A 12,226-nucleotide genomic window follows, 5' to 3' on the forward strand; every position below is an offset into this window, starting at 1 on the left:
TGGTATTATTTAACAATTTTATCCTTAGAACATATTAAGTCAAGAAAGTTAATAAAGTGTGTTTGAATGAGTATTAATTATAGAAAAACTAAAATTTGGTGATATCCTTTAACACCAAACTATTGTGATGATGAGAAGACTTTTGTGACCAATTTAGAGAGAAGAGATACAGTGAGAAGGAGGAAAAAAGTGGTGGTTGGTTTTAAACTAAAAGTTTTGGATTTAGTTATGGGAAATGATGGTTAAATGGATGAAATGCATGATATGACATGATGGACCAAGTCTTTGACTTGAAAAACTAAAGTGGATCCCATGGTGAGTGGTAGAGCCATTGGAGTGTGGTGGTCGGTAGCGGTGGTGCATCGGAAATTTTGCCTATTCTTAAATTTGTATTTGAAATTCATTTTCCTCGCCTTTATTCATTCTTTTCTCAATCCCACATTCTCGGCTTGGAATTAACGTTTTTCTCCTCTTGTCATGATTTCCTACAAAACAATGAAATTGGACTTTGAGATGAGTTATTTTCATTGTTTTTGGGGTGAATATGGATATAAAATATGGTCCAACATTTGTTGATGATTATGAACTCTTTATTTAGTCTGAGCAATATTTATAGCAATGTTGTGTATATTTTTATAGATAAAGTGAGGGACAAATAAAGAATGCTATTTTTTTTTTCTGTATTTTTTTTTTTTTTGAATTTTTGAGAAGATTTCAGAGAAAATTGTGATGCAATTATAAATTCTATACGTGATATTTGCATAGTTTCATTTAGAGAACTTTTCATTGTCTTTTTTATAAAGAATTTGACTTTCGACAAAATTTCAATAAAAAGCAAACAAGACTCTTTCATAAATCCCTAATGCTCTACATCTTTGCATCATTGTGGCAAATAGTTTCAAAGCAACAATGCCTAAAAAAATATGTCAAATAGCATCACTAAAACTTGGGCAAAACATACTTTTCAAATGATTTCTATAACAAGTTTTTCTTTTAGTGTTTGAGATTGTGACAAATATTCCTTTTAATGTTGAGATTGGACAAACTTTTCTCTTAGTTTATGAGACACTAAGATCTCTTATGTGTTTAGTTTGTATGATAATGTTCGTTTCGAAGTCTCAATATTGTTGAGCTCATTCTCTACAAAAAATTGCCAGAAAATTTGGCAAATATACCTCATTCTCTACATATGTATGAGACGTTTACTTATTTGGAATGAGTGTGGGAATTGAGGGATTGATTCCAATAGTTGTGTACTCTTGCATTTACTAACATATACTAGTATGAGAATAGGGGTGGATCCCACTTTAACTCCACCATCAAAGTATCTAGCGAAATCCACCAACGACATCAGTTGAACCATAAATATTGGAACCTTCATTTGTCGATATCGTTTTACTATAAAACCCTGATAGGGAGGGAAGGAGGGGGGAGAGAGAGAGAGGTAGAGAGAGAGAGAATTGCTCACCCTAGCAGAGAATTGCCAAGAATCTTTAGGAAATTTGGGTCACCTTCTGAGCCCAAGACTGAAACCGAATGAAGACAGTAATCACAAACTTATGCAAACAATAATAGAACAACTACATTCCTGGGTGATGATGATGGCGATCCACTAGACAAGAAGAAGATTACAACCTCATAACCCACATTCTTAACCGAGAATTCCCAAATGACCCGATGTCTCAAAGCCTCGAACTCTTTGAAATCTTTGAATTGATTCACACACGGATATCTTTAAACAATATCTCAATGGCACTCTCAAGAACCAGTTTCTTTCAACCCACAACACAAGTTCTAGGTACATTAAAGCAAGTTTCCCCAAGGTCTTACTGAAAAAGTAATCCAAAATCAAGAAGAATTAGTTAGGAGCCATAGCCCTAACATAATCCAAGGAATGTCACCATAAGTACTCAATAAAGTGCTTGCGAAACTCAATCCTATTGTTTTTCTCAAACAACATTACATATATTTATATTTTCTCAAATAACATTACATTTATTTATATGATGAAACAAGGGGAGTCACATTTGTACTCCCCTTTTTGCAAACTGCACTCCCATTTTCATTATATTATTTTTATTTCCATAATTACCCCTTATAACTACTCTCCATCTCTTTGCATCTAGTTCTCTATTCTTCTTTTAAGTTCATATTTACATCCACCTTTAAGAAACATAAAGCCACAATAACTAACATAATGAAGAAAAGGGTTGTTCAATCTTTTATATTATGCAACTTGAGGAGGCAATCTCTGTTCTTTGACATTGAAAAACACTCGAGCCATGACAATTGCATATAAAATCTAAAAAACACCCAAGTTTTGATTCTCTCAAATCTGGAGTACTTTGTTACATCAATGCATTGCTTGTGATATAATAGATTGCTTGTCTGTTTGGGTGTGATTTTCTCTCATTCTCCCTTCTTGGGAATGGTTGAATGAAACCACTTAGAATGTACACATTATCACTCTTTCTTCAAGCTCTGTGACCCTTTTTTCAGGCCAACACCAGATGTCACTCCCTCCTGCGAGATCTAATTCTTTTTTGTTATTCTCTTTTAATAGGTATCTCGATCTGATTCTCAATTTTCACTCTCTGATTGTTCACATCTATTTTTATTCTTCTCTGTTTCTTGAATATTAGGTTCAAACTTGTACACATTCAAACTGTTTTTTGGCTATAATTTGGAGATTTTTCTCAACTGTTGTTCATGTTTACTCTCTTAGTTGCATGATTTGTATCATCAAGTTCCCTAATTTGTTTGAATTTTTGCTTCTTTTTGGTGTTGGGATGCTTGAATTCTGGTTTACTTTTCTTTTTTAGATTTTCTTTTTATCTTTTCTTTCATCCCTAAAGTAATGCTCTTTGTGTACTACTTTGGTTATTCATGAGCTCATGCTGTATAATGGTTTTCGGTTCGGTAAAATGTAGTTATGCCGCAAAATATAAACAGTAGGCGAATCTTCAGATAATTAATGAAGTTCATACTTGATAAAAAGAAAAAAATACAATAGATTCTGGTGTTAACATGTACACCACAACCATTTTTGTGATTGATGAGATTTTGTGGTTTTCATACCCATTGATCATAATAAAAGATGCACGACAAGGGAAGAGGACATAGTTTACACTTTGACCATGTTCGGTTCGCGAATCAGGGCCTTGGAAAAGGAAAGTCATTCATTTCCTGTGTTTGGGATGACAAAGGAAAGGAAAATGGTTCCCAAAGGAAAGGAAGGAAAATAGGGGGGGGGGGGGAATATGGTTCCAACAGGAGGGTGGTATGGGTTTCAAGAGCTTACATGCACATAACCTTGCCATGCTTGCTAAAAAAGGGTGGCATTTCATGTCTAATCCAGCCTCACTAGTGAGTCATTTATTCAAATCAATCTACTTTCCCGATGGGAGTTTTTTGACTGCTGATATGGGAGAGAGACCATCCTATGCATGGAGGAGCATCATGGAGGCTAGGCTTGTTATCAAAGCTGGTCTCCTTTGGAACGTTGGAGATGGCAGTCACATTAGTATTTGGGAAGATGATTGGATTCCCTCAATCTCTTCTCACTCTTTATCTAAACCGGCTAATACTATTTTTGATAAAGTTGCAGACCATATTGATATTAGCTCACACTCTTGGAATGTGGCATGTTTTCCCCCTGAAGTTGTGACACAGGTTATGTGCATCCCTCTAAGTCGGAGAAGAGCACTAGATACCATCACATGGAAGCCGGACAAGAAAGGTTTCTTTTCAGTAAAGTCTGCTTATAAAGTTGCTAGAGATTTTACTTTGAGTCATATTATGTCTTCTTCTTCTGGAGGCGACCCATGTGCTCCATTGTGGCTTTGTGGAAAGCTAAAGTTCCAGGTAAGGTTGCAATTTTTGGGTGGAGAGCTTCACACAATTTGTTGCCAACTCGTGCTTGTTTATCTTTGAAAGGTTATATGGGCAATCTTCATTGTTTACATTGTCAGTTTCCTTGGGAAGATTTGGGCCATATCTTATGTCAATGCCCTATAGCTCATAATATTTGGGTTGCTCACCCTTTCAATCTTGTTCTTGATGTTTAATCTCATTTGGATTTCAAAAACTGGCTACTTGAGAGAGCTACTTCCTTGTCTTCCAGATTGTTTGACAAAATGTTGGTTCTTTTATGGAGCCTATGGAAGAACCGGAATGATAAGTTGTGGAATGAGAAACACAAAGATGGTCCAATTCTTGTAGCCACTGCAATGGGATGGTATGAAGAGTATCTACAAGCCAACGTTCCTTCTGGCTTAGTTCCTTCTACACCAATGAGGCCTGTAGCCAAATCTTGGCTTCCTCCTAGGCCTGAGACTGTGAAGTTGAATATTGATGGGTCTTATCTCCCTCATGTTATTTTTGGTGGTGTAGGGGGTGTTCTTCGTAATGATCAAGCTGCTTTCTTGGCGGCCTTTTCTATCAGGAAATCCTTTGTGACTTCTCCTCTTCATGTCGAATTGCTAGCCATAAAACATGGGCTGCTCTTGCTTCTGGGTTTGGGAGTGAACAGTGCAATAATAGAGACTGATTGTTTAGTTGCTGTTCATGCTATTTCATCCCCATGTGAAGATCTATCAGGTTTGAGTAATTTGATAGTAGACATCAAAGATATACTGCAGACTTGGCCCTTATTTATTTTAGTTCATGTCAGTAGACAAGCTAATAGGGTAGCTCATAGGCTAGCAAACATCAGTTTTGATTCTGATATCAAAACTGAATGGTTCAATCATGCTCCGGATTTCTTATCGGATGCCCTCTTGTACGATCTCAATCGTGTTTGATGAATAAAGTCTCTCTTGTTTAAAAAAAAAAAAGTGTTTGAAACAAAACTCGTGGATTATCTGGAAACACTTTAGGCATAGCACTAAGAAGCCCAACATGACGATCAGAAATGAAAGTGATCCTCCTAGGATATTTCGCCAACTCTTCGGCAAAAATCTCAAGAAACCACCTCCAATTACTCTCACTTTCAACATCCACAATAGCAAAAGCAACTGGATTCAAACCTGAAAAAAATAAATAATAATAATGTCAAACTGTCATGTCACTGGCACTCATTAGCCATGTCACTGGCCTGTAAAACTCATTGGCTAGGTTACTGGCCATGTCACTAATATAACCAAAAATAGAACATAGCAGAAAATAAAGAAAAAAAAAATCAAAAACTAGAATGAAATTCTACCTTGATTTGCGTCCTTTGTTGATGCACCAATAAGCTGCCCCTTGTACGTGTTCTTGATGACTGCAGCATCAATGATAAATTTAGTCTACAATATTGAAAACCCTTCATGCATGCACCGTAGCACACAAACATCCTCTGAAACCTTTGAGTTTCTGGATCAAACTCCAACATAATCCTAGAGTCACTATTTGTCTTCATATGGACTCACAGTACCAAACTAGTTGGCCGCAAGACTCAGCTTCATCACCAAGCACGGCTGCCTTTGCCAACTCCTTACCATACCAAACAGTCCGTTACGCAATATCTAAACCATAATCACTAGTCTTGATCTCATGAGATATATCCATTGCCCTTTTGTTTGGATTGTCACGAATCTTATCAATAGCACAATAAACTTCACAACGTATGAACCCATCATCTGACTCTTTTGCAAACTAATCGCACCATGACATTAATTTGTGAACATTCATCAAACTGTTAACGTAAAAGATTCCATTATATCTACACAAATAAGCCTTCACACACCAAGAAACCTTAAACATAGCTCTCATCCTCTCGATCAAGAGAATCATCATATTTGATTACTTAACGTAATATTTAAAATTCATATTTTAAGGAACTTTTATTGCAATTTTCATTATTCTTATGATTTTTAAAGCTTTCAAAAGTTATCTAGTTATTTTTTATGTTGGTCAAATATTGCTTTTGAGGTTATAAAACAAAGTAGATATTATTCTCAAAAAAAAAAAAAAAAGTAGATACTGTTTTGGGAGTGAGATAATTTTTTTAAGTCACATTAGGAAAGAAATAGAAATAATTTGGTTCAATAAGAAAAAAAAAGTAAAAAACAGAATAGAAATAGCTGTAAATACGCGTGGTAGGTGTAAATACGCGTAGAAAAAATGAAATACGCGTAGACAGACAGAACTCCATACGCGTGTATATATACATAACCAGGCGTACTAGCCGTTTAGATCCACAAAATTCTCTGTCAATTTCTGTTTGCGCGTTTGATTCATTGTGAAGTCCGATTGCAAATCCCTAGTTCACAGCTTGTTTGGTTTTTGGTAAGTTTGATCTTCATTCATTTCTGTTGTGATTACTTTTGATTTTGATTCATTTCTGCTTGCGTTTTTCTGTTTCCAATTTGGATTGATTGAACGAATGATGGGTTTGAAAAGGAAAAGAAGCAGTGAGTTGGGTGAGTGGGTTTTGGGAGATTTGATTGGCAAGGGGGGTTTTGGGAGTGTGTATAAGGCCTATCCACTTAAGCTCGAGAAAGGGTCTCCCGCTATCATGGCCGTTAAGGTCGCTGAGGTTTCTGATCCACAAAAGGTCGATGCTTTATTGACCGAGGCCAAACTTCTCTCTCAGTTTCAGGACTGCCCTTTTGTTATCAACTCTTTTGGAGAACAGTGGACATATAAGTCTCATCATAATTCTTTCTCTTTCAATCTGCTATTAGAATTTGCGGCCGGAGGCACTATAAGAGATAGGATTCAGAAATCCGCATCCGGCTTGTCCGAATGTGAGATTAAAGAGTTCACCAGGTCAGTTCTTAGTGGTCTCCAGTGCATTCATGACAAAGGTTATGTGCATTGCGACATAAAGCCCGATAACATTCTTCTTGTGCACGACATGACTTCTCATGTCGATTTTGTGGCTAAGATAGGAGACTTTGGATTGACAAAGAGCGCTCAAAATGAGTATTCTCGCCAAGGCACCGCATGGTATTTGCCTCCTGAAACTGTTATCAGTAACATTCAAGGGAAGCCATCAGACATTTGGGCACTAGGATGTTTAGTTCTAGAGATGTTGACTGGAACCTTGTGGCCTTGCAAGACAAGTGAGGACTTAGGCGGTTGGGTTTCAAATCCAATTATTCCTTCACACTTGTCCGAGGAGGCCAAGGATTTTTTGGCAAAATGTCTGCATATAGATGCTTCCAAGAGATTTACGGCTGAGAGGCTCTTGACTCACTCATTTCTTATGAGTAAACAGAGCGTTGAACAAGTAGCTAAAGTGCCCGCATTGTCACAATCTCAGCATTGTGATAATCGGTTGCCTAGTTTTATACCCTTTGGGGACTCTAGCTCCCAAGAGGCACAAAAGAACAAAGAGGGTTCTGGTTTATATGATAATACCATTTTTCCTTTGGCACTCATGTCAAGACCTGCTAGACCTGTGGTTGCAGACACATGGTGCATAAAGCCAACAACTTTTGTTGTAATGGGCGCCGCATAGTTTTTTCCAGAATTTTTGGGGTTCAAACTTCAAATCATAGCATGGAAGCTGTTTATAATCTAAAGAGCTCACTATTCTGTTTTACTGTTTAGAGAATTTTGATCTGAATATTGAATATAGCATTGCAGCTGCATTATGTCAAAATTTCAGGTAGAATCTTCCTGCTCCCACCGACGAGGTTAGTCCTTTGCCACCCCTATTCCTCAGATGTCTTTAATGAAGATTCTCTATGAAATGTATGGGGTATTGGTGATAATAAAATTTCCTGGTATTTTTACTGAAGAATTTATGGTGGGGCTACTGATCGATTGTTAGTGATAATAACAGAAGAACTTATGGTGCTAGCTAGAAGGTATTAGTTTTAAAAACTTTCCTCGTATTGTTTGTGATTACATAAGAATCTATGGTGTTATGGGTGCTAGTGATAAAAGATTTCCTGGAATTGTTAGTGCTACAGATGAGGTTATGGTTTGTTATGATATGTATAGATATGGGGGGTAGACGTGTTTTTTCTTTTCTTGTTAACACGCCATAGTGAATTCACTAGAAATATATCCTAGTTGATATTTGAAAATGGTGTTTTATTATTGGCCTGTCTTATTCTTGTATCTGGTACAGAAACAGGTATCCATCTGTTCACATTAGTCTGTTAGTTTTGCACTACCCTTTTGTTCCACATATTTGGTCGACTTTATCTGAATCCCTACTTTGAATTGGAACGACTCATTTTGAGCCCTTCAAAGTGTGAATTCCAATTATCAGATGAGCAAATGTGATAGATCTGCCATTTTCTGTTCTCCCAAGTGTTAGCACTGATCAGGCATTAGCAGAGAAAATCGGCAGTGTTTGTGGCTATCCCCTATCTCGGTGTCCCTTTAATTCAAAAGAGAATCCTGAAGAGCACACAGTGAGTACTGAGTAGTGATGTGAGTAGCAAAGCTGGCCTCTTGGAAGAGCCAAACTTTGTGATTTGCTGGAAGGTCAACTGATCCAAGCCATCATTTCTGCTACTATGGTTTATATAAAGCTGGCCTCCGTTTTGACCACCTTGACAAGATGAACAGTAATATCTTGTGGGCGATAGTGCTTCCTTAAGAGGTTTTAGTTAATTGGATTATACAGTGCATTTAGTTAATTGGATTTGTCTTTGCAGACCTTAAGAGGTTTGGAGGTCTTGGTCTCAAAACGTTTATTAAGATGAACCAAGCTTTTTGGCCAAAGCTAGCTAAAGGACTGTAAACAAGATCATGGTCATTGCTTCATTGGACTGACATGTTGAGGAAGAAATATTTGAGAGGCACTCCTGATTCTGTTGATAGTTCTTGAAAAAGTACAAGGTCTGGTACTGAAACCCTTGATTTAGGTCCAAATGTAGAATGGCAGATGATAGTGTGTGGTTTTGGACGGATGAATTGTGTAGTAAAAGTTCTCTCTGCCTGACCTTGTTCATGTCTCTTCTGAGGAGATTCACAATTCCTTGTATAGCTATTTTTCTTGATGGAGAGCACTGGAGTATAAAGAAAATTGAAGCACATGTTGCCTATTCAAAGATTTCTCAACATTATCAATATTCCTAAAGCTTTTGAAGCTCTCCGATCCCTGACACCTGTATATGGGGTTTTGTCTCCTAATGGCCAACTCAGTGAAGTCCGCAAAATTCTTGATCTCAGCACTGAATCCAAGTGGATCTGCATTTGGAGTTTGAACCTGCCCCAAAAGATTAGAAATTTTTTTATGGCTGCCATCTCAGGTAAAAAATATTACCTAATAAACAGAGAGCCAGAAGAAATTTGGCTGATGGCAACAGTCTTGCTCTCTCTGCTTGAGTTTGAAGGTTAATGTTGATGCAGTATGTGATCGCAAAAAGGGGTAGTCTGGAGTAGTGGTGGGAGATGAAGAAGGAAGGCTGAAACTATGTAATCCTTCAGTTCAAGGCTTCAAGCAATCGAAAACCCTTGCATATGGTCTGACTGACATTAGCTGGAGTGAAAACTCAAACTAGTGGAGTTGGAGAGCTATGCAGCCAATGTCATTTAGCCTCTGTTGGGACGAGATTTTCTCGGAGGGAAGCTAGACCACCATGCTTGAAGGCATCTTAGTAGTTGATAGTAGTAGGAACTAGGAAATGAGGAGGCCACTTTTGACCTCTATGATTGTAATTGACCAAGCATAAATTCATCTGATCAATAAAAATAATGCTAATAACAGCCTTCTCTTCATTAGATAATATTATAGATCTCGGATAAAATGCCATTATTTTCAAATTATCAAGTTTCCATACGATGCTGGCAAAATGTTCATTCCATAATTCCCAACCCGAAAATAAGTACATGTCAAACATGTATTCAAGTATTATCACTAATGTTAAAAAAAAAAAAAAATTTTAAAAAATAATAATAATAAAATTTAAAAACTACTAAAACTATCACTCTGATATACAATTATGAGATTCAAACTTGGAATTTCATCTCATGTTTATATTGTCAATAGTCTAAAGACTTCCTAACCAGTACACTGGCAAGGGCTGGCTATATATTAATTAGTTGGACAAAATGATGTAATATATCAACAGAAGCTGTACTTTTTCTTCTTCTTTTTTGGTGTGAACAGAAGCTGTAGTTAGATGATCGAATACACAGTGGCAACCTGAAATTTAAATTTATTATTGACAAAAAAAAAAAAAAAAAAAAATTTATTACTTTTAAATAAATAAATCATATACTTTTTCGAAATTTTTATATTCCTTTCAATTCTTTTTATGATTTTTAGAACTTTAGAAAATTATTTGATTGTTTAATTGGTCCTAGACCCTATTTCTACGGTTGTAAATTTTTTTTTGAGAGAAAAAATAGTCAACTTGATTGAAGATCATCAAAAATTACACATAATGACCCGCCCTAAAAAATTAGTGAAATTTTTGAACCATGCATTGGTTTAACTCCACTTTCTAGAACCAGAAACTTGTGTTTATGAGTGCCCTCTTTACAACTAGTAATCCAGTTTCAAAAAGATGCCACATTCTGACCAAGGCAGGCTTAGATCAGATTAATTCATGAATAACTATCATGAGGTTATTGGAGTTGCTAACTTTTTATCGCTTTTTTGTAAAGATAGACGGATTTAGATATGTTTCACTGCTTTTGTTCAGTTTAGTTGACTTAATTCTTCTCTCTATTTGGTCATGTTTTCAGATGAATTTCTACTAATTGCATTTTGTGGAATATTTGAGAATGAACTTTGTGATACTGTCTTAAGAGTAAAAGCGACATACAGAACTAAAGAACTGTAGGAGCTAGAAGATGAATTCATTTTGCCACTATTCTGCTTCTACCACTCTTATGCTAACTGGTAATATAGTCTTCTTTAATTGTCAGACTCCTGGCTGTCTAGGATCTGTTGCTGTGATCCACATATAATCGTCTCTAAATGCTTCAACATTTATGTATGCTTATCCTTCAGATACATATTCACTGAACTTATCATTAGCCGGACTTGGAATGGGGTGTGACCCAGAAGAGCATATCCCTGCACCAATCCAACAATAGTGCATACCATTTTGCTCATAGAATTGGCTCATCAGTTTCTGCAAGTTTTTGGTACACCTTGTGATTTCTCTATCTATACTACATATGAGACTGCTTTTTACTCTTTAGTGATTTCAATAAACTCGTTAATATTGAATTTAGCAATGCAGCTGCATTAGATCAAAATTTCAGGTAGAAACCACCTGCTCCAGCTGAACACGTTTGTCCTTTGGGCACCCATTTTCCTCAACTGTTTATAATGAAGATTCTCTATGACATGTAAGGGAAAATGAAATAAAATATATATATATGCCTGGTAGTGTTGGCGAGTGGAGAAGAATTTTTTTTCGATTAGGAACAAGAAAAGAAGACAACAAGGCAAACCCGCTAGGGCAGCCTGCACCTAACTGATATAACAACAAGGCATTAGAAGCAGAAGGGGAAACTTGCAAAAATAAAGTTCTTGTGGGGTGTGTGTCATTGAAAATTCCTTACTAATCTTTAAGTATGCAGACGACAATAGTGATCCGGTTGGTTTTCTTGTGAAGAAATTGAAGGTTTGAAATTGCCAGATTTCTCTGTTTGGTTTTCTTGTGAAGAAGTATCTTAACTAGTATTCGGTTTTGTGTTTCTTATTACCTCTGCTCTCATAATCATGAATACCAGTCAATTGGATAATTGTCTCCTTTCCAACTTCTACAATCTCATCACTCTGCAGTTAGATGATACTAATTATGTCACTTGGAGATTCATGCTAGAGTCAATGTTGGTAGGGTGTGATCTGAATGGGATATATTGATGGGTTTGTGGCTTGTCCTCCATAATACAAAATCAGAGACTGGTATTACCCCTGAGTTTACACAAGAGTATAAGGATTGGAGGAAGAATGACTCTGCCTTGATCATTAATTTACTAACTGCTACTTTGTCATCAGATGCTCTTTCATTCATTGTTGGAAGTAAAACCTTAAAAGAAATTTTGTTTTTGCTTGAGGAGAGATATGCTAAACTTTCAAAGTTCAAAGCTTTTGAGCTCCAGAACTCTATGCAGAAAACGCAGAAAGGTAATGATAGCATTGATAAGTATATGGAGCGATTTAAAACTATTAGGGACAAACTTTCATTATTAGCTGGAGTTTATATTACTGATGAAGATATAGTGACTCTGATCTTGAATGGATTGCCTGTTGATTTCTCAACCATAAAGATTGTCATCAGAGCAAGTAAGATGCTGATCACTCTAAGCAAGCTTCGCA

The 12,226-nt window shown here is 36.5% G+C and overlaps 1 protein-coding gene across 1 annotated transcript; it reads left to right on the forward strand.

The window, feature by feature from the left end:
- Positions 1–6,181: 6,181 nt before the first annotated feature.
- LOC133709987 (mitogen-activated protein kinase kinase kinase 20-like) lies at positions 6,182–9,666 on the forward strand. Its single transcript, XM_062135956.1, has one exon. The coding sequence runs from the start codon at positions 6,368–6,370 to the stop codon at positions 7,445–7,447; it is 1,080 nt and encodes a 359-aa protein (XP_061991940.1). The 5' UTR covers positions 6,182–6,367; the 3' UTR covers positions 7,448–9,666.
- The last annotated feature ends 2,560 nt before the right edge of the window (positions 9,667–12,226 follow it).

Source organism: Rosa rugosa, chromosome 5 (assembly GCF_958449725.1).
Source record: "Rosa rugosa chromosome 5, drRosRugo1.1, whole genome shotgun sequence".
NCBI lineage: Eukaryota > Viridiplantae > Streptophyta > Magnoliopsida > Rosales > Rosaceae > Rosa > Rosa rugosa.